This window comes from Lolium rigidum, chromosome 7 (assembly GCF_022539505.1).
Source record: "Lolium rigidum isolate FL_2022 chromosome 7, APGP_CSIRO_Lrig_0.1, whole genome shotgun sequence".
Classification (NCBI taxonomy): Eukaryota; Viridiplantae; Streptophyta; class Magnoliopsida; order Poales; family Poaceae; genus Lolium; species Lolium rigidum.
Window position 1 is genome coordinate 306,002,108 of NC_061514.1, and position 23,856 is coordinate 306,025,963.

At 44.2% G+C, this 23,856-nt stretch overlaps 1 protein-coding gene across 1 annotated transcript; it reads left to right on the top strand.

The window, feature by feature from the left end:
* Nucleotides 1-9,186: 9,186 nt before the first annotated feature.
* On the top strand, nucleotides 9,187-10,633 carry LOC124677319 (putative cis-zeatin O-glucosyltransferase). Its single transcript, XM_047213318.1, has one exon. It carries the CDS (start codon nucleotides 9,187-9,189, stop codon nucleotides 10,600-10,602), a length of 1,416 nt encoding a protein of 471 aa, XP_047069274.1. The 3' UTR covers nucleotides 10,603-10,633.
* Nucleotides 10,634-23,856: the final 13,223 nt, after the last annotated feature.

Here is a 23,856-nt window from a genome sequence, read left to right on the forward strand (position 1 = left end):
CGACAACATTATCAGGTTCCTCTAGTGAAACTATATTTTTATTCCGTCACATCTTATGTACTTTGCTTGGAGCGTCTGTTTGTTTTTGTTTTTGTTTTGTTTGAATAAAATGGATCCTAGCATTCATTGTGTGGGAGAAAGACACGCTCCGCTGTTGCATATGGACAAATTTGTCCTTAGGCTTTACTCATAGTATTCATGGCGAAAGTTTCTTCTTCGTTAAATTGTTATATGGTTGGAATTGGAAAATGATATATGTGGTAATTGGTATAATATCTTGAATAATGTGATACTTGGCAATTGTTGTGCTCATATTTAAGCTCTTGCATCATATACTTTGCACCTATTAATGAAGAAATACATAGAGCATGCTAAAATCTGATTTGCATGTTTGGTTTCTCTAAGGTCTAGATAATTTCTAGTATTGAGTTTGAACAACAAGGAAGACGGTGTAGAGTCTTATAATGTTTACAATATGTCTTTTATGTGAGTTTTGCTGCACCGCTTCATCCTTGTGTTTGTTTCAAATAAACCTTGCTAGCCTAAACCTTGTATCGAGAGGGAATACTTCTCATGCATCCAAAATCCTTGAGCCAACCACTATGCCATTTGTGTCCGTCATACCTATCTACTACATGGTATTTCTCCGCCATTCCAAAGTAAATTGCTTGAGTGCTACCTTTAAAATTTCCATTCTTTATCTTTGCAATATATAGCTCATGGGACAAATAGCTTAAAAACTATTGTGGTATTGAATATGTACTTATGCACTTTATCTCTTATTAAGTTGCTTGTTGAGCGATAACCATGTTTCGGGGACGCCATCAACTACTCTTTGTTGAATATCATGTGAGTTGCTATGCATGTTCGTCTTGTCTCGAAGTAAGAGTGATTTATCATGATCAAATGGTTTGAGTATGCATATTGTTAGAGAAGAACATTGGGCCGCTAACTAAAGCCATGATCCATGGTGGAAGTTTCAGTTTGGACAACAAACCTCAATCTCTTATGAGAATATTATCTGTTGTTGAATGCTTATGCATTAAAGAGGAGTCCATTATCTGTTGTCTATGGTGTCCCGGTATGGATGTCTAAGTTGAGAATAACCAAAAGCGAGAAATCCAATGCGAGCTTTCTCCTTAGACCTTTGTACAGGCGGCATAGAGGTACCCCTTTGTGACACTTGGTTGAAGCATGTGCTATGCTATGATAATCCATGTAAATCCAAGCTAATTAGGACAAGGTGCGGGCACTATTGGTATACTATGCATGAGGCTTGCAACTTGTAGGATATAATTTACATAACTCATATGCTTTATTACTACCGTTGACAAAATTGTTTCTTGTTTTCAAAACTAAATCTCTAGCACAAATATAGCAATCGATGCTTTCCTCTTTGAAGGACCTTTCTTTTACTTTTATGTTGAGTCAGTTCACCTATTTCTCTCTACCTCAAGAAGCAAACACTTGTGTGAACTGTGCATTGATTCCTACATACTTGCATATTGCACTTGTTATATTACTTTACATTGACAATATCCATGAGATATACATGTTACAAGTTGAAAGCAACCGCTGAAACTTCATCTTCCTTTGTGTTGCTTCAATACCTCTACTTTGAATTATTGCTTTATGAGTTAACTCTTATGCAAGACTTATTGATGCTTGTCTTGAAGTACTATTCATGAAAAGTCTTTGCTTTATGATTCAATTGTTTACTCATGTCATTTACCATTGTTTCAAATCGTTGCATTCATTACATGTGCTTACAATAGTATTGATCAAGATTATGTTGGTAGCATTGTCACTAAGAAATTATCTTTGTTATCGTTTACCTACTCGGGACGAGTAGGAACTAAGCTTGGGGATGCTTGATACGTCTCAAACGTATCTATAATTTCTTATGTTCCATGCTACTTTTATGATGATACTCACATGTTTTATACACATTATATGTCATATTTATGCATTTTTCGGCACTAACCTATTAACGAGATGCCGAAGAGCCAGTTGTTGTTTTCTGCTGTTTTTGGTTTCAGAAATCCTAGTAAGGAAATATTCTCGGAATTGGACGAAATCAACGCCCAGGGTCCTATTTTTCCACGAAGCTTCTAGAAGACCGAAGGAGAGACGAAGTGGGGACACGAGGTGGCCAGACACTAGGGCGGCGCGGCCCAGGTCTTGGCCGCGCCGGCCTATCGTCTGGGCCCCTCGTGTGGCCCCCTGACCTGCCCTTCCACCTATTTAAGCCTCCGTCGATAATAGCCCCAGTACCGAGAGCCACGATACGGAAAACCTTCCAGAGACGCCGCCGCCGCCAATCCCATCTCGGGGGATTTAGGAGATCGCCTCCGGCACCCTGCCGGAGAGGGGAATCATCTCCCGGAGGACTCTACACCGCCACGGTCGCCTCCGGATTGATGTGTGAGTAGTTCACCCCTGGACTATGGGTCCATAGCAGTAGCTAGATGGTTGTCTTCTCCTCATGTGCTTCATTGTCGGATCTTGTGAGCTGCCTATCATGATCAAGATCATCTATCTGTAATGCTATATGTTGTGTTTGTTGGGATCCGATGGATAGAGAATACTATGTTATGTTGATTATCAATCTATTACCTATGTGTTGTTTATGATCTTGCATGCTCTCCGTTATTAGTAGAGGCTCTAGCCAAGTTTTTACTCTTAACTCCAAGAGGGAGTATTTATGCTCGATAGTGGGTTCATGCCACCATTAAATCTGGGACAGTGACAGAAAGTTCTAAGGTTGTGGATGTGTTGTTGCCACTAGGGATAAAACATTGATGCTATGTCCGAGGATGTAGTTATTGATTACATTACGCACCATACTTAATGCAATTGTCCGTTGTTTGCAACTTAATACTGGAAGGGGTTCGGATGATAACCTCGAAAGTGGACGTTTTAGGCATAGATGCATGCTGGATAGCGGTCTATGTACTTTGTCGTAATGCCCAATTGAATCTCGCAATACTCATCATGTCATGTATGTGCATTGTCATGCCCTCTCTATTTGTCAATTGCCCAACTGTAATTTGTTCACCCAACATGCTATTTATCTTATGGGAGAGACACCTCTAGTGAACTGTGGACCCCGGTGCATTCTTTTACATCGAATACAATCTACTGCAATACTTGTTCTACTGTTCTCTGCAAACAATCATCATCCACACTATACATCTAATCCTTTGTTACAGCAAGCCGGTGAGATTGACAACCTCACTGTTTCGTTGGGGCAAAGTACTATGGTTGTGTTGTACAGGTTCCACGTTGGCGCCGGAATCTCTGGTGTTGCGCCGCACTACATCTCGCCGCCATCAACCTTCAACATGCTTCTTGGCTCCTACTGGTTCGATAAACCTTGGTTTCTTACTGAGGGAAAACTTGCCGCTGTACGCATCACACCTTCCTCTTGGGGTTCCCAACGGACGCGTGTTGTACGCGTATCACATGTCCAATTTCCCTATCCATCGGCATGTATACAAGTGAAACAATCTATTCTGAACTATCTACCGATGAATAAAACGATGAAACACTATCTTGCAAGCTACTAGAATTTTTAACATTGGGTGTTTCATATTAAGTAACTGAAGTCATCATGTTGTTCATCGGCATATGAACTTCTGGGGATGCCGATGCATGAGAACTCGAATTTACATGTTGCAAGTTGCTAAAAGTCTGGAGATTATCTTGCATCGACTTTTGCACATAGTAAGATCTAGGGTTAGCCGATACAATATATATATCAGAGGATCTAGCAACATCAATATAAGAGTTGTTTGCATCTACATAAGGAGATTGGGGATTCATGATACCGTTGTAGATTGCAGCCTCTTGATGACGATATCTTCGTAGCAAGAACGGGCTGGAGACCGTTCGAAGCTTCGTCCCCAGCGGAGTCGCAAAAAAGTGTGTTCGCACACGAACCCGTCACCGTGTACCCTTGACGCCGAGCGCGATGCGCAGCAGCACGCGCCGAGGGAGGCTCGCTGGAAGCGCGATACGCAAGATAGTCCGGCGGGCGCTTTTGAGACCCGAAACCCCGCTCGCCCGGGAGGGACCCTGTCAGGGCTTGCGGCGGCTATGGGCTGTCCTAGGTCGTCCTAACCGCCCCTAGGACCCCGTGGATTCGCAGCCTCCAATCCTGAAGAACAACGAAGAACGAGAAGAAAGATACAAGGGGAGAGAGATAAAAGTAGATGAACTCGAAAAAGTAGTAGATGTGTTTGTTCGATTGGTGTTGGTTCAATTGGCCGTCACCCCTCATGTATATAAAGGGTGGCTGGACTTTCCGTGCAAGATGAAGGGTTGGATTCACGTCCAAAACCCTAGATTGTGTCCAATTCGGATGGTTTGGTCCGAACTTTCTATAACTGTTCGGTCAAAAACGTATCTGCACATTGCGGGCTCTTTTCGAGGCAGTAAACGACCTCAAATCAAAATCTCGTAAACAACAAAAGTTGTTCGTCTCGAAAAAACGAAGAACTTTCATGTTGACAACTTTTCCATCCGAGTTCATCTTGAGCGTCTCATCAAGGTCGCAAGAAAACATATCAATTCTAACGTTTTCGTCTCTTTTCCAATTTGCCTCGCGCCTTACCCTAGAAGCCTCTATGGTCGGGCGCCCCACCTTGGGTAATTCGAGTTCCAGCAGTATTTTAGCTCCACAAATTGCATACTAACTCGGATCGCGATGACTCAAAAACCAAAGTTGATTGTTTCGACGAGACGCACAACTTTCGTTTATATCACTTCTTCATTTGAGGTCATGTCAAAGGAGCTGTAGTGGAAGCCTTCATATATCTATCCTCGAGATCACCTCTGACTGCTAGCATAATCGGCTATCAAGCCGGATCATGGCACAACTTAGAATGGTGGACATGGTGTCTCCTAATTGAGCAATATATCTGTCACGCCGAACACCGAATTATGTTCTTGATTAGCCATCGGCCCAAAACGAGTATCAACAGAAGCACCGACCTCAGAATGCGAAAGAGTTGTTCAATCTGAGACACTCAAGCCTTAGAGTCACCATTGAGAGGGCATTTGCTGCATTGAAGAACACGTTCAAGGTCCTTGACCGTAAAACCGTTCCACGCTTTTGACTCTCAAGTAAAGTTGGTCCTTACTTCCTGCATTCTTCACAACTGGATCCTAGGTTGGGGAGAGGATGAGTTCTTCGAAGAGGTTGTCACTTATGATGAAGTAGAGACCGGCCATGTCGTGGAGGCAGGCGATAATGATGCCTGGAAGGAGAAGAGGCTAGAGTGGGCACACACAATATGTGAAGCCAAAGGCAACACCACCATCTGAGAAGAAGAAATGAAGAAGAAGTGAAGAACCTCTTTGATCCCTTGTTTTTTAACCCCAATTTGATCCCCTTATGTTGAAGTACCCTGTGATGACAAATTGCCATTCGTAGTAGCTAGGGAGTATCGTGTTATGAACTACCATTCGTACTACCTAGGACTTATTTCATGAATTGGTTGCTTTGTTAGTCTGTCATGAACTGATATCTGTGTGATGGGTGGGAGGTGAGAGCATGGTAAGGCTACCAGTTGTACAAATGAGGTGACCTTAGGCATATCTCATTGGTACCAAATAGGCCTAATCTCGTCTCCATCGAGATTTCGGGTTGGCTGCAGGCAAACAAACAGAAAGCTCTTTTCGGTCCAACCGATGCAGCTCAACCTACCAAACAATAGACTAATTCTAACCCGTGGCTCGTTCTGAATGCGCAGATGTGCTTGCACCACTGCACGAGTGAATCATGATTTGGATCATGCTACCAAACACGCCCTTAATAAATCCGGATTTGGATTCGATCGTCACACATGCTCATGCTTGCTTGTACACATGGGCCAGCATCCACTATTACTTAACAAATTCCTAACTTAACCACGACGGATCCAAGGATCAAATAGTACCTCAATGAAAGTTAATTAAACTGAGCTAGCTAGTGAAGAAGGTGCCGCGTCCCTTCCGCGGAGCAGTCCCGAAGTTAGCGTCAATATCAGGAGCATCTTGCCACGCAGTGCATAGATACACGCCTCGAATACTGTGTGGCGTTAACTTGCTTGGTTGTTCACGTTGTCACCAAAATATTCGATTTGCTTTCAGCAGCATCGAACTGTAGAGTAGAATGCTCCTACAGCCAAAATATTTGCTACTCCCCTGACATGCACACAATTTAAGATAAATTTAATCATTGATTTCATTAATAAAATATAAATTATATATCTACAAAATCTATATCATTAGATTTGTATGAAAAAGCGCTTTCCAATGATATAATTTGTGTGATATATATTTCATGTTTGATTGATCAAAATAATAATTAAAGTAATTTCTTAAATTACGTGTCTGTTAAACTGAGACGGAGTAGTGTCTAATAATACCATCCATTGTGAAAGATATTACCATAGCTACAAATTATGGCATGCAACCAGATTATCTTTCTCTATCCCCTCTCTCTAATGTCTCTCTTTCTTCTGGGCCATGTAAAGTTAAGGGAGAGAACGTAGATTTTTTTTTTTGCAATCTACATACTGTAGAAAATTTAATCATTTACCACCAAAGCCATTTTGATTACGTGGCATATTCGGTCTTCGGCAACACTGTGATGCTCTAAACGTACAACCCATTTTATTCTCTCTCTCCTTCTCATTTCTTCATATAGGGTTTTGCTGACGTGGAACACAATATAGCCATTTGATTCGAAGAATGGATTTGTTGCACATGAACACCGGTGCTCCTTTACTTTCAGATTTGTGAAAAATTCAAAACCTCACACATTTATGTCTCCAAAATTTGTGGCGTTGAAAATATAGATAGATATGTATAGGAGGAGTGTATGCAAAAAAGAGTTCCGGTAAAAAGTACTTTAAATTTTGTGAAATACAACAAAAAATCTCTAACAAAAAAATATATTTTTTGCTACTAATGTACTACTATTTACTGTCAAAAATTTGTCTTTTTTATATTTATCAAAATACAACATATATTCAAATGGGACATCTTTGCATACACTCCTCATGTATATATCTATATATAAATTTTAATGCCATAATTTTTGGAGACATAGATCTGTGAGGTCTTTGAAATTTAGAAAAAACATCTAAAAGTGAAGGGAGCATTGGTGCTCATGTGCCAAAGAGATACAAGTATATTAAGCTTGGTATAATTTTGTGTGGGAAAGTAAAGTAGAGATTTTAAAACAAATTGGTACATTTTTAGTTTTTTTGTAATTCTGGCCAGTTATATCAAGGCTATTAGAGATGTTCCTCCTAAATGACATTCCTATTCTACTATATATATCCTGGATCCTCAAATCTTGCTAGTATTGTGATATTACAACAAATATCTCTACTGCCACTCGCCACACATAACCCCGTAACCCCGCTCACCCCGGTGTGGTGGCGCCGCGCTAGTGCGGCCACCGACGGATCTTCTCTCCCCCGACTGTTCTCACTCTCCCAGCGCCTCCAGAAGCGCTACTGGTGATGGTGTGGTAGCAACGATGGAACTTTCTCGGCCATCCTTTGGTCGGCGCGGCGGCGTCCATCCATGCCTCCTTTGTGATGGTCATCCATGTGCTTAGATCTACAGGCGGAGGCTACGTCGAGGTCGGGCCAGATTCGACCCAGATGGGTTGGGCAGGCTTCGGGTCTTCACGTTGTTGCTCCTGTCGATCCTCTTTCGATGGTACATGCGCTCGTGAGTTACTCCTGCATCGTGAGGTACCCTGGGGCAGCATCTCCGGGCATGGCGGTGGCGTCCATCTCCTCCGCTGGAGGTGGTCAGCCTGTTTGGGGCTGATTGTAGAGATCTCACGATCTCACATCTAGTCCTAGCAGCGGGGATCCTCTAGCCGTGTCATGCGGTGGAGATCGGAGTATAGGGCGGCGACCCTGGGAAGTTGGCAGTGTGATGCACTCTGTTGGCCGCGGCGACGCGAGCTGAAGTGGCGGAAGGGCAACTTGCGGAGGAGGAGGCGACATGAAGTGGCCGTAAGGGTGCAGATCGTGCGAGGCCGGTCCTCACCGATGTCATCTAGAGTGCGGCTGCCATGGCTTGCGACAACTATAGGCATGTCCTTGCCAATGACCTTGTGGATTGCGGTGGCCACTACTGTGTCAGCCAGATGGCTTGTTGTACCCATGTGGCGGTGGTGCGGGTACCTTCGTGTCTGATCCACGTAGGGTCGACAATAGAGGTGAAGGTCAAACTCTTACCTTTTAGGGTGAATATGTAGGATCTAGCTTTAATTGGTTGTGCCTGGCAATAACCTTGTTGAAGGCATTATTTTGAGAGCGAGATTATCTTCAGGATGAAAACCTAAGATCCTCGATCGTACGACGACGATGCGTGTGCACTATTGCTTTCTTAGAGACATCGTTTTTGGATAACCTGAATTTAAGGTGTTGTCTTTGTGGTGTTTACGCTACTGCTGAAGCACCATATCAGGATATTTCCCTTTTTAGCTTTTTTTTGGTTGTATGCGTCGGTGCTGCCATCAGGGTACTACATCATTGCGGAGGCTGAATGTAATTTATATCTTCGCGATATTAACATATTTTGTTCATTGAAAAAGTTCGGAAATTCAATTCGACTCCCGGGTGCTTATGCTCCATCTACTAGAAAATCATATTTCGAAATGTCAAAAAAATTTAACAAACAATTTACATGTACATCTTCATAATATATGTTCGTTCGTCAAGTTTCACGAAAAATCAATATTTTTTGTGGTCTATGTAAAAAAGAGAAAACTTATCTTGTGAAAAACATTATTTTTAGAACTGAGTTTTGTTTTTTTTACACGCGTCACATGATAAGTCGATTTTTTATGAAACCATTTTGTGAGCGCGTAGCACGAGAAGATGTACATGCAAATTTTTTGTTTTAATTTTTTTGAAATTCAAAATATGTGTAAGATGCATTCAAAATAGAGGGAGCATATGCTTCCATGTCCAAAACACCACTCCCGAAAAAGTTGTGATATTAAATGTGCTTGGATACATCTTGGCCTGAATTAGTTGCACAAAGCTCCACTGACTCTTTTGTACAGTGCTACTGATCTCTTGGTGGAGAGATCTGTGGTCGAGTACAAATAGCGCTCGCGTGCCAAGTCGATCTGTACTACACGGACTGTAAAAACACAGTGGAGAAACAATGGCTACTGAGCCGACGAAATCGGTAGCCTTCGTGGCGGTGCCGTTCCCTGCGCAGGGCCACTTGAACCAGCTGCTGCACCTATCCCTGCTGGTGGCGTCGCGGGGTCTCTCAGTGCACTACGCGGCGCCCGCCGCGCACGTCCGGCAGGCGCGGTCACGCCTGCACGGCTGGGACCCCGACGACCTCGGCTCCATCCACTTCCACGACCTCGACGTCTCCACCAACGAGTCCCCGGCGCCCGACCCGACTGCCCAGTCTCCCTTCCCCAACCACCTTATTCCCATGTGGGAGTCCTTCAACACCGCCGCGAGCGTCCCTCTCGCTGTCCTTCTCCGGAGGCTTTCGGCCACCCACCGCCGAGTGGTAGTCGTGTACGACAGGCTCAACTCCTTCGCCGCGGTGGAGGCGGCGCGGCTGGAAAACGGCGAGGCCTACGCGCTGCAGTGCGTGGCCATCTCCTACCACCTGGGTTGGCTGGACCCCGGGCACCAGCTCCTGCGCGGCCATGGCCTCGAGCACATCCCCATCGACGTCACCATGTCCAAGGAGTTCGTGGAGTACATAGTCCGGACAACGGTGGAGCTAAACAACGAAGGGGGCCAAGGCGTGGCCTCGCCCGCCGGGCTCGTCATGAACACATGCCGCGAGCTGGAGGGCGAGTTCATCGATGCCATCGCCGAGCACCCAAAATACAAGGACCAAAAGCTCTTCGCGGTCGGGCCACTGAACCCGCTGCTGGACGCGAGCGCGAGCGTGCGCACGCCGGGGAAGACGCGGCACAAGTGCATGGACTGGCTTGACGCGCAGCCTCCGGCGTCGGTGTTGTACGTGTCCTTCGGGACGACGTCCTCCTTCCGGGGAGAGCAGATCGCGGAGATAGCAGCGGCGCTCAAGGGCAGCAAGCAGAGGTTCATCTGGGTGCTGCACGACGCCGACCGTGCCGACATATCCGCCGGACTAGGCGAGACCCAGCACGACAAGCTGATGACCGAGTTCACTAGAGAAACCGAGGGAACGGGGTTGGTAATCACCGGATGGGCGCCGCAGCTTGAGATCCTGGCTCACGGCACCACGGCGGCGTTCATGAGCCACTGCGGCTGGAACTCTACCTTGGAGAGCCTGGGCCACGGTAAGCCTATACTCGCGTGGCCAATGCACTCCGACCAGCCGTGGGACGCGGAGCTTATCTGCAAGTACCTCAGGGTCGGCCTCCTCGTGAGGCCATGGAAGAAGCACGATCAGGTCGTACCGGCGGAGGCCATCCAAGAGGTGATCAAGGAAGCGATGCTTTCAGAGAATGGAATGACGATGCGTCGGCGGGCGAAGGAGCTGGGCGAGGCCATTCGTGCCTCTGTGGCGGGCGGCTCATCTAGCAGAGACCTGGACGAGTTAGTTGCTTGCATCACAAGGTGATTGCGAAGGTTTTAGTTAGGGAAAATTGGCCAGGGACACCGTTATTTTTAGTCCTTTGCCTAAACACGCCATTAAAACATGTCTTTCCCCATTACCATTATACTTTTATGGTACATTTGCCAAAACACATTTTGTCGCCCAGTACGGAAAGTTTGACATTTTGCATCATTTTGTTACATTTGCCAAAACACACTATATATCTCTTGTGTCCAGTTTAGAACATTATTTTTCTAACTAAGTTTTCTACGCTTACAGAGGATGTACGTATCATTAACCAGATTGTTTTTTCCTATAATTCAACTTATTGTACGTATCAGTACGCTTACAGAGGATGTACGTATCATTAACCAGATTGTTTTTTGCCCAAGAAAAAAATCGGACATCAACTATAACCTGTAACCGCCGACGTCCATGGCCGCTGGCAGGAACTTACTCAAACATGAGGGAGCTGGTTTCTGCGATCGAGAACGCTCAGTGCAGGTCATGCCGAGAACACCTGGTATCAGACTTTGTACTGGGCGGCCCTGCTCCTTGCCACACCGGTCAATATTGGGGCTTAGACGACGATGCTTGAGGGGGTCGACGTAGAGGCAGGACGGGGCGGACGAGGGAGGCTTCCCTGGCAGTAGAGATAGCTGGCGTTAAGGCGGTGGCAGGACGCCAGCATGATGGAGCGGTGCTAGGGTTCATCGCTGTTGAGCCTTATCATCTTCTTCGTGTCCAGCAGAAGAGAACGGTTTGGAAAGAAAAAGAACTCTAGGCATATTTTCTACATGGCAAGATAGTAATTTTATAAGAAAAGTCAAACTTTTCCGTTTTAGGTAATACAATGTTTTTGGCAATTGGTTTCATGGTATAGATTCAAGGTTTAAGTTGCTTCTTAGGGTGATCTGGGCGCTTTGGCTGAGTAGAAATGACAAGAGTTTTAATAATAAAAATTGCTCTTTGTTGCATGTCATCTACAGATGTACATGTATTCTCTGTTTGTGGTTACCTCTTCAGCGCTTGGAGAACCGAGATCTATTTACGGAGGTCTGTACACGGTTGGAGGCTACGGCGAGGGATACTTTTTTCCTACATGGGTGGCAGCATAGTCTACGGATTGAAGCCCCACCCGCATCTTAGGCGTCATATGATTCATCGTTTCGATATGTATTTCGCCTATTTTCTCCTTTAGTTTGACTTTTTTGTGATACTAAGACTATTAAAACGGCTGTGTGCACCCTGGTTGTGCAGAGGCTGAATGTAATTGCTTATCAAAAGTAATAAAGCATCCTTTATCGAAAAGAAAAAAGGTAATACAATGTGTTTTGGTAAATGTCTACAAAAGTATAAAAGGTAAAGACGTGTTTAGTGTGTTTGAGCAAAGGACCAGAAATAACGGTATCCCATAACAAATTTTGCCAATAAATTCTTTCTCTAGAATAAATTAGACTCAAACCATGCCTGCCGATGCAAGTCACGCAAGTGATGTTGAGCCAAGCACAGGTGACACTGGAGAGAGACGCGATGGATTTTCTTCCTCTTGTATGCGGTACTCTTTGTAAAAATGTGGTCTAGACTCTTTGTAGTATGTACTAGGCACAACGACAGCCGCCCTCTTAGGTGAGATGACTAAGAGTATGTCTAGCAGATCCCGTAACTGGACTAGGCTGAAACCGTAAAAATTTGGTGGGTTTAGGACATGAGCAATGGTGCCATACACAACTAGTTGCTCCATGTAAAAAAATTATCAGAAGTGGCATGGTGAATTTTATCTCTCCAATGAAAGCTACAACTTTAGTTAGAAAAAAAAAACCCTACAAATATGACACTATGTATCTCTTTCTCTCTCCAAAAAGCATGTTTTTAAGGTTTAAGATCCTGTTGCCACGCAAAACTGCAGCGCAACAACCCGATAACCGTCGTACTATCGTGACGATGAAGGGATGATTTTCGAGCAAATCAACAAAGATGTCTCAATTTCGAAGAGGATGACGACCGCTTTTCAGCACAAAGCGGCAAAGATTTTGCTAAACCCTACATGAACTAGAGCTCAGTAGAGATGAACGACAAAGAAAAAAGTACGGTAAAAATAGATGCGTATTTTTGATACAGATCGATTGGGGGTTTCAATCGGCCGTGCGCCTGCACTTATATATGCACGGCTCGCTGGACTTTGCGTATCACGTGAGATTGCTTGGCCTATATGAATAGGACTCTAAAAACTGAAACCGATCAGCTATAATATTTGATTTCGGTCACGTACAAACCATGCCTACCAAGTAAACTACTAATTGGTATAGCACGTAGTAGTCTCCAGCCTGACAACAAGAAAATATTAGTTTACCCAGCAATATTGCTAATGACTGTCCTGCATGCGATTGCTTTCCTCCTAGGAAGTTGCCCTTGAGCTCCTTCGTGTATAGTCCAATATTTGTCATCGGTACCAGCTTCCACGCAAAACTTCATATTTCAAGCTTAGTTCCGTTGCATCACATAATTTTGCAAATATCCTGCTTCACATGATCGCCATTCTGCCCCAGCACTGGACTTACAATCAAGCCTGCACATTGAGCTAAAAACTCTTCTAAATTCAAACGGTGTCAATCAATTATTTTCCTACACACAATTAAACTAATTTGGCCTATAAAACTAGTAGCCAAATTATGCATTCAACACATGACCCCCTGTTTTTGGTACAATTGTATTTGGCAAAACATTATAGCAACAGTACCTTAGCACGGCGTAAACCACTTCACACCGGCCACATATTTGCTCAGGGCGATGTTCAAAGAATACATCGGCCAAATTTTCTTAGGGCGATACTTCAAGTAACATATCGGTCAATTTTTGCTTAGGGCGATACGTGTAATAATGTATCAACCATAATCTCTTCAAGCATCCTGCCACATGCTAGGATAATATTTTTTCAAGTATCTTCCATTGAGAGCTTTTGGCAATTTCTCCCTCTGCAAAGATTGTACAAAATATGAATTTCCAGGAACAATCTTTACAATTTTATATGGACCTTCCCAACTCGGCGACCATTTGCCGAGTTTTCTATCTTTAGTTCTAATAGGTAAAATCGTTTTCCATACTAAGTCCCCTATTTGAAACGATTTTTCTTTCACCTTTTTATTATAAGCCTTAGCTACTCTTAATTTTTCTTTCTCAATTTCTCGTAAGGCTCTTAGTCTCTCTTCTGAAAAATCATCTATTATGTCCATCTCTCATGTTAGTATAATCTACAGCCGACAAATCATTTTGTCTGGCCACTCTAAAAGTTTGCAAATTAATCTCTACATGCAACATTGCCTCCTGTCCATACACTAGCTCAAATGGTGTTACTTGAGTTGCCCCATGCTTAGATATCCGATGAGCCCATAAAGCCTGTGAAAGCACTTCATGCCATTTTTTCGGATGCTCTTCGATTTTCTTCTTTATAAGCTTAATCAAAGTTTTATTGCTAGATTTAGCATATCCATTAGCTTGAGCATAATAAGGCGATGAATTTAACAACTTAATTCTAAATGATTCGGCAAATTCACGAAACTGATGAGACATAAAAGAAGAACCTTGATCAGTACTTAAAGTTTGGGGAATACCGAATCTGTGAATAATATGCTCTGACACAAAACTAATCACCTCTTTATCAGTCATATTTCTCAAAGGAACAGCTTCAGTCCATTTAGTAAAATAATCTGTAGCTACTAGGATGAAGCGATGCCTTTTAGAAGAAGCAGGATGTATTTGACCAATAAAATATAAGCCCCACCTTATAAATGGCCACGGCTTAATGATAGGATTTAACATAGTCGCAGGTGCTAACTGTATATTCCCAAATTTTAGACATTCTTCACACCCCTTGTAATATCGGAAACAATCTTCTAACAAAGTCGGCCAATAAAAACCTGCTCTCTTTAATAACCACAGCATCTTATGAGCCGACTGATGTGTCCCGCATATTCCTTCATGCACTTCACCCATAGCTATTTTAGATTGATCAGAATCTAAGCACTTTAAAAAATAACCCATCTATTGTTCGGCGATATAATTCCTCATTTAACAAAGTATATTTCAAAGCTTGTCGCCGAATTTTCCTATCCCTTGTCTAACTTGGATCTTTTAAATAATTGATTAATGGAACTCTCCAATCCTCAAATTGTAAATTATTTTCTAATTCAGTCATCTGTGGCACCTGCAGCGAATTCTCATTGGCCTGTATTATTCCTTCCTGTACCGAACTACAAACAATTGTACCATATACTGATTCAATAGCTAATAGACCAGTCTTACTTGCAGCAACATCTAACGTTGGTGCCTCTAGTACGAGAAATCTCCCTCTGGTAACAATATAACCAGATGCTTGCTGTGCTAAATAATTGGCTCTAGAATTTTCTTCTCTAGGTATATGATGGATAGTAAATGTATCTAGAGACTTAATTATGGCTAAACATCGGTCTAGGTAACTATTTAGTAATCCATCAAAGCACTAAAGTGCGCCTGTTATTTGTTGTACTACTAGAAGCGAATCTCCATAAGCATCTATGTCCCTCACACCCATGTCCACTAAACTTTGCAAGCCAAACAACAAAGCCTCATATTCAGTTCGATTATGTAACATCCCTGTTTTGCTAAACCCTGATTAGGTTTGTTTGTGCATCATGAGCATCATCTAATATGCATTAGGAAAAATTTGCATTTTAAAAGTGAAGTGGAAACCCTAAACTCCAAAGTTCTACCTCTATTTGAAATGTGTTCAAATGTTTGAAACCTCAAACCGAAAATAGTTGGTCTCTTAAATACAAATAGAAAGGCCACTGAATATTTTACATAAAGTTTGGAGTTATTTTGGTTTTGCAGAAGAGTTGAAATAGCAAAATACTATACGGAGTAGTTTTAAAGCCTGTTCTAAAGTTTTCAGGAAGACTCTCAAATGCCAGGGGCTTTTTACAAAGTTGTCTTTGTCTTCTTCCTCACGATGGAACCAGTTGCGTGGAGGCTTGCTGTGCCCCGCACGGCCACCTCCTGCTCGGCGCTGTCGGACGAGGAGACCAACCGAGCCCCGCACGCCTCTCCCTCTCCATTATCCTCTCCCTGGCGCGCCCTCTCTTGTCCCTCCCTCTCTCTCTCCTCACCCCGAACCAAACCCTACCCTCACAGACGCCGTCGGCCGCCGCCTTGCGCCGCCGCTACGGCCATCCCCCGGACACGCCGCCGGCACCATTAGAAGCGCCTCGTCGCCCTCTCCAACCCTGCAAAAGGAATCGGCCCGGGGCGTCATGAATCGCCGCCGCCATCGCCATTTCCGACCATTGCCGGCGACCACCTCGTCGTCGATTGCTCCACCGCCCGGCCTCCATTCGCCTCGCCGTCACCTCCCCTGCGTTGCTGGTGAGTTGGCCGTTCTCCGGCGCCTCTCGGCCCTCTCCCTTTCCTCCTGTACCGCCCCCGCACCATGCGTCTCCCCGCGCCGCCGCCGGACATGGACACCGGCGTGTCTCCGGTGACCATTGGCGGGCGGCGCCACCACCAACTCGCTCGCCTCGCTCCCCTCGCGTCGAACGCGCCCGCCCACTAGCTCCCCCACGCGCTAAATCGACGAGGCCGTGGTCGACATGTGGGTCCAGGCCATGATGGCGTCATGCTGATGTCATTATGACATCAGCCTCCCTTTTCCTTTTTCTGTAATTCATTTCCGAAATTGTATAAAATTCGTAAATTCAATATCTTTTCCATTTTAAATCATAAAAATATGTATAATATGTCAAAATGTTCAGAAAAATGAAACCTATCTACTTATGCTATCATCATGCATAGTTAAGCAACTTCAATTTACAATTTTGTTAGAATAACGAAATACCACTTTATGGAAGTCATCGAAATGCAATGTTTTATGCATTCGAAATTCCATTTAATTTGACAATGATGCAATAGGGTTAGTTTCAATAACTTTCACATGCCATATCATCATCCTTGTATGCGCATTGCATCGATGCCATGTATTGAATGTTATTTCTCTATTTCTAGTATTCGCTTCTTCGCGACCGATAAAGCACGAGTCTGAGACGACGAAGATCAACAACAATGATGATCAATTTCTGTCCTCCGACGAACAAGTCAAGTACAAGATTATCGAAGATCCATATTGGTTTATCAGGGACAAAGGCAAGCCCTAGCCTGGTTCATATATGATTTCGAAATGCTTTTACTCTGGTTCCTACATATTGCATACGATTCAATCGTCTTTTATCGATAGGTAGAGTTACCCTATCTCTTGCATGTTCCACCCTTGTAGCCTCAAATACCCTGATCCACTGCTCCTAGCATAACTAGGTTTAGCATGTGTGCATCGCTAGAGCCTTTATATCTTTATGCTTAGCCATGCTTAGTTTGTTACGCTGTAACCCCGGTCTTCGGACTGGAGCCATACAATGAAATGAATGACAATAGCATGACAGGTTGACGTGGTAAGTATAGAGATGTTGTTAAACCTGATTAAAGGCTCAGACGAGAGGCCACATTGGGATGTGGTGGGTTGTTTCATTTCTGCCGACCCTAGGAACCGAGTTCTCGCCTCTTGAACCAAGACTGAGCGTACAACCACGCGAGGCCCTATTATGGTACCCTCTCGACTCACTAACTTGCCTAGTAGATTCCATGAGTCACATAGTTTGCGCGTTATTTGGACATATGCATCAAAAATGTTTGTGAAAAGGTGCATAGCATACAGGTAGGTAAGCGTGGCCGTGGTGGCTGGGGTTAGAGTCCCTGGGGAAACCCACCTCGCCTCACATCGTTAAGGACTGACTTCGGGACTTGACCCGTTACGGCGGAACAATCCTTATCGCGTGACTCATGGTCTCGGCGACAGCAAGGTAAAGGTCGTGGTCGACCACCCTCTGCCAGCTTTCCAAGTAAGAGAGCTAATAGCTTGGCATTAAGAGTCGGTTGGCACGTGTGGGTAAAGTTGTGCACCCCTGCAGGGTTAAATCTTTTCGAAAAGCCGTGTCCACGGTTACGGACGACTTGGGAATGGATTCTGTGATCATAGACAACTTGAACCTAATCGTAAAACTTGGCAATCAATGTGTGTTTACGGACACCTTCTCCGGGTGTTGAGGGGGTGATCCGAGGATAGTGGTTCGAGCTGATGAAGTTTGGTGGATACAATATGATGATCAATAGAGATAGAGATGTCACTCTCTTATCCCCTTTCAAAGGTTCTGAGTAGTCGAGTTTCTTCTCTCTCTTGTCTTACAAAGGAAAACTGGCTTTACGCAAAAGAAGCTCAACAGAAAGCCCGCATACCCGCTTTGCTAAAAGGTTATACTAAGTCTTGCTGAGTCCATGTACTCAGCTTTGCATGCTTTTGTTTCAGAGGAAGTCGCTCCAACAGATGGTGGTTTCTAGGTCGACATCGACGAGTAGCTTGGGGTTCCCAGGTGGCAGCCTGGAATCTATGGGCTGGGACGTCGTCGTTATGATCCTGGCCTCTTAGGCCGTTTTGCTATCTTGTTATGTCTAATAGCATAACTTCGCTTCCGTTGATTGATGTATGTCAGGTCAGTGACCTCTGCTTGTAATACTTTGGTTCTTCGCTCAGTTATGAGCTTGTTTTACTTCTTGAGTCGTAGAGTCACTGTTGTGTTACCGATTCTCTCACTGTAGTCTCTCGAGCTCTAGGTTAGACTTATGTCAGACGAAGATCTGGTATTTGTCTAACCCTGATCCCGGGGGTGCCACAGGTTTTGGTATCAGAGCAGGACTACTTGTAGGAAACCCTTGTTAATTAGTCGATGTTGAGTCTAGTGTATGTGAAAACTATTTGAAAGCTAAAAAGTATTTGCGAAAATCTGATTATGCTTCTGTTTACTCCTTATCTGGTATCGCTCTAATTCTAAGGTGCCTTACCTTGTGTTGATTTGAAAGTTTTTCTATCTCTTCTAGTCTTTCAAACTTAGGTGCCTCAAGGGCATGTCGTTTCTAAACCAGTTGACCTAGTGCAGAGTTCTCTAGAGTCGTGTGTGTTCTTTGCCTCCTCTTTGTTTTGTTTTGTTTCAACAGAGAGATTCCTTTCCATCATGATCTCTCTATTTGGTGGGTTACACAAAATTCTGTTCTAGGCTTCGAGGTTCCCTTTCGCCTTGTATGCCTCCTTTTTATTTGCTTGGGTAGTTTGGAAGCTTTGCATGCCTTCTAGAAGCTACACCCTGTTGACTACATCGTAGTGTCCTCCGTGTCACTCATTTAGTGGGTACTCTTTTCTCGGTTTTTAACCCTTGGACTTGAACCGAAGGTCTCCGATTGTGCTGGATTCTGCTGAATCTTAGTACATGAAGCTGGCCTTTAACTCAAGATCCATTCCATTGAACACTGGTGTTAATGTTCAAACATCACATCGAGATGGCTAAATTCAAATCAATGTAGCCTTCAAGCTTGTGGTTATTGTCATGTTGAGTTGCGGCAATAAAGATATTTCCCTTCCACTAGCTACCATAGAGGTTCTTTCATTGAACCAAATGGTCACGACAATAGTGCTCTTTGTGAGTCTCACATCTATGTATGTGACTCTACCGCACCTCCTTTCTCAACATGAGTTTCACAAAAGTGTTATCTTGTGCATCTACATCTCAGGAATTCTGTTCCTGATTGTGTTCATCCTCTTTATTCGCTTTTCGACCTTCGTCTGCTAGTTATCAAAAAAGTTGTAAATGTGCATTGGTGTTCTCCAGTGTATATTACTCTTGTGGTTCATAAAGACATTCTACTTCGGTATGTCAGGAGAAACAAACTCCAGTACCTTGTCCATTTCTAGGACCCAGTCAAAGTATTGTAATCCGCAGAATGTGAGGTTTATGTACCATCTGCTATGTTCTACCTTAGATTATCACCCTCTTCTATATCATGAGGTCGTGCTTTGTATCATGGTCTTATTGATGAAGTGATGCTCTTACATATCTTTACTCGCCTTTCCTCCGAGCTGTCCATGCTTGGGAATGTTGGGGTGTTTGTATTGATGTGGCCATCCGAGATTCTTAGCAATTCTCATTGCTTTGAAATCTAAGGACGTTTGTGTCATTCTTAGCATAATTGGTTCGCCAATTATTAAGCAAAGTTTGACTATGTTGCCAAGTCTGTTTGTTTAGGCGCTCCTTCTTCGATCAAAGAGTTAGGTTAACCCCAAATCTCTCAAGACCATATCGTTTGCTTTGGAAAGAAAGATCCCCTCTCGAATTCAGTGATATACCGGTGGCTCGTGATATTCTAGATGTCTTTTCAGAAGTATCGCCATGTTTCCACATGACCGTGTTATCGAGTTCATGAGTAGTCGTTGGTTCTCTGAATCACTCCTTCTCCAAGAAACCGTACTGGATATCCTGGACTAGTTGGTTGAGCTTAAACAACAACTTGGAGAGTTGAAAGACAAAAGCTCTATCCAACTTTGTTCCTTCATAAAGGGATGTCTAGTGTTGTTTGTGTTGAAGTCAGAAAGTATGTCCTTTGTGGATATGCTATCTTCCCCATATTTGAGTTGAGCTTGGGCTATCGTCAAATCAAACTCAGTTCCAAGGACTATTTTGATGATGTTTATACTCATGGTGTCTCGTCTGAGTATACCTTCATGTCCTTTGGTCTGACCAATATTTCTGCCGAGTCCATATAGAATATGGGTCCCTCATTGGAGTATCTTGATAATTTTGTTATTGAGCCCATCGATGACATTCTTATTTCCTCCATGTTTAAAGAGATTCATATTGAACAATTGGCACTAATGTTGGAAACTTCTAAGAACCATCTTTGTGTTATCATGAAGTATGTGTTCTGGATGTCAGTCGTGACCTTCTCTAGTTCACGTGCATTTGCTGAAAGATGTCACCGTGGATCCGAGTCGAGTTCCCTTTGTTTTCCTCGGGAATCATCGCAAGTCGGTCAGGCATGTGCGAAGTATTCTTGAGATGGAAGGTTGTTACCTCCATTCCTTGAAAAGTTTCTCTATGCACACCAAGCCACTGACTGGTTTGTTCAAAGAGAAGAAGCTTAATAACTTCATAATCTTCTTTGATGTCCCCACAATGACTCAAAGGTGTTACATTGCAAGTTCATATGCGCGCAATTGCCTTTGGCAGTCGCAACCATATGGATTACGCAATCTGGCTCAATCTTTTGGAGCTTGACATTATAGTCTATATCTTGAGAATCTAGCAACTTTACCTTGGTGGTAGTTGTTGTAATTTCTATTCGTACATTCTGAGTCTGAAATATCTTTACACCTAACCTAAGCTGAATCTCAAGCGGCAATGATGGTTAGTGTTTCTCAAGGATTTTTGACATAGGTCTCTTTGTAAATCCGACAAGATTGATGTCGTGGTTAACACAATTATTCGGAAGGCCTAATGCCATAATCTCTTGAATCATCAAGAATAACCACTCTCCATAAGGATCTTGTGTGACTTATTCTAGGAGTTGCCCTTATGATGCTTTTGAAATCCTGAAGTCTTGACCTCCGCTTGATGACCTATTGAAGGCTATTCAATAGCCTAATATTGGTGTCTAGAACATCAAGGAGAACATCATAAGCAGGGTTGCTAAATGTCTCTCGGTCAATCCCTCGAAATCATTTCTCCGGTGACAACAACTTCGTTCGGGAAATTTCACTCCCCGGTGATCCTTACTACGTCTTTCGCGATGCTTTTCACCTTACTTTGGCTTATACCTGAAGTTCCAATCAATTCACACGTTGTGTGAATTCGTTAGTTACTTAGGCCCCAGCCTTTTGAGTAGACAACAATCATTTCATGTATCCTTACCAAAAGAGTGACCATGATTCTTAAATTCAATGTAGCTCTGGTTGGTAATCTTCTATGCTTCTACGAGTCACCCTCTCTAAAGAGTGCCTCGTCATGGTATCAAAGGCAGTTTAAATCCTCGCTACCTTGTCCCTTTGTAATCTTGTCAAGCGTGGAGCAATTGTCTACCAAAAATTTGAAATTTTTTTTGTCTCTTCGTTACCTTGACGTGTTTCATGTTTCCTAGCTCAAGAGTTGTTTCCGAACACTCCTTCCGTGAGTTAACCATGAGATACTCGATCTTCTAGAGATCCTTCGTTCTAGAGTTATTCCCTCTTTCCTTTAGGTGTAGTTGAGCAACAACCTCGAAGGAAGAAATATGAAGCGCTTCATTCATGGTGTTCTGGATCAATTTCATTCATGACGTCGTGGATCAACCTCTTCAAGAAGGAACACTGTCATGGTGTCGACCAGATCGTTGAAGACCGGTGTAGTCCTTGTTACCTTCTCTTTTCCTACCTTAGGAATCTCGGGGACGAGATTCTTGTAAGGGGGATAGAGTTGTAACATCCCTGTTTTGCTAAACCCTGATTAGGTTTGTTTGTGCATCATGAGCATCATCTAATATGCATTAGGAAAAATTTGCATTTTAAAAGTGAAGTGGAAACCCTAAACTCCAAAGTTCTACCTCTATTTGAAATGTGTTCAAATGTTTGAAACCTCAAACCGAAAATAGTTGGTCTCTTAAATACAAATAGAAAGGCCACTGAATATTTTACATAAAGTTTGGAGTTATTTTGGTTTTGCAGAAGAGTTGAAATAGCAAAATACTATACGGAGTAGTTTTAAAGCCTGTTCTAAAGTTTTCAGGAAAACCCTCAAATGCCAGGGGCTTTTTACAAAGTTGTCTTTGTCTTCTTCCTCACGATGGAACCAGTTGCGTGGAGGCTTGCTGTGCCCCGCACGGCCACCTCATGCTCGGCGCTGTCGGACGAGGAGACCAACCAAGCCCCGCATGCCTCTCCCTCTCCATTATCCTCTCCCTGGCGCGCCCTCTCTTGTCCCTCCCTCTCTCTCTCCTCACCCCGAACCAAACCCTACCCTCACAGACGCCGTCGGCCGCCGCCTTGCGCCGCCGCTACGGCCATCCCCCGGACACGCCGCCGGCACCATTAGAAGCGCCTCGTCGCCCTCTCCAACCCTGCAAAAGGAATCGGCCCGGGGCGTCATGAATCGCCGCCGCCATCGCCATTTCCGACCATTGCCGGCGACCACCTCGTCGTCGATTGCTCCGCCGCCCGGCCTCCATTCGCCTCGCTATCACCTCCCCTGCGTTGCTGGTGAGTTGGCCGTTCTCCGGCGCCTCTCGGCCCTCTCCCTTTCCTCCTGTACCGCCCCCACACCATGTGTCTCCCCGCGCCGCCGCCGGACATGGACACCGGCGTGTCTCCGGTGACCATTGGCGGGCGGTGATACGTCTCCGACGTATCGATAATTTCTTGTGTTCCATGCCACATTATTGATGATATCTACATGTTTTATGCACACTTTATGTCATATTCGTGCATTTTCTGGAACTAACCTATTAACAAGATGCCGAAGTGCCGATTCTTTGTTTTACGCTGTTTTTGGTTTCGAAATCCTAGTAAAGAAATATTCTCGGAATTGGACGAAATCAACGCCCAGGGTCCTATTTTGCCACGAAGCTTCCAGAAGACCGAAGAGGAGACGAAGTGGGGCCACGAGGTGGCCACACCCTAGGGCGGCGCGGCCCAAGCCTTGGCCGCGCCGACCTGTAGTGTGGGGCCCTCGTGTGGCCCCCTGACCTGCCCTTCCGCCTACTTAAAGCCTCCGTCGCGAAACCCCCAGTACCGAGAGCCACGATACGGAAAACCATCCAGAGACGCCGCCGCCAATCCCATCTCGGGGGATTCAGGAGATCGCCTCCGGAACCCTGCCAGAGAGGGGAATCATCTCTCGGAGGACTCTTCACCGTCATGGTCGCCTCCGGAGTGATGAGTGAGTAGTCTACCCCTGGACTATGGGTCCATAGCAGTAGTTAGATGGTTGTCTTCTCCCCATTGTGCTTAATTGTCGGGTCTTGTGAGCTGCCGAACATGATCAAGATCATCTATCTCGTAATTCTATATGTTGTGTTTGTTGGGATCCGATGAATAGAGAATACTTGTTATGTTGATTATCAATTTATGTCTATGTGTTGTTTATGATCTTGCATGCTCTGTTACTAGTAGATGCTACGGCCAAGTAGATGCTTGTAACTCCAAGAGGGAGTATTTATGCTCGATAGTGGGTTCATGTCTCCGTGAATGCGGGAAGTGACAGAAATCTCTAAGATTATGGATGTGCTTGTTGCCACTAGGGATAAAACATTGGTGCTATGTTCGAGGATGTAGTTACTGATTACATTACGCGCAATACTTAATGCAATTGTCACGTTGTTAGCAACTTAATATCGGAGGGG

Bases quoted from the DNA above. Each gene is read 5' to 3' on its own strand.
- LOC124677319 (XM_047213318.1), top strand. From the start codon at position 9,187: ATGGCTACTGAGCCGACGAAATCGGTAGCCTTCGTGGCGGTGCCGTTC.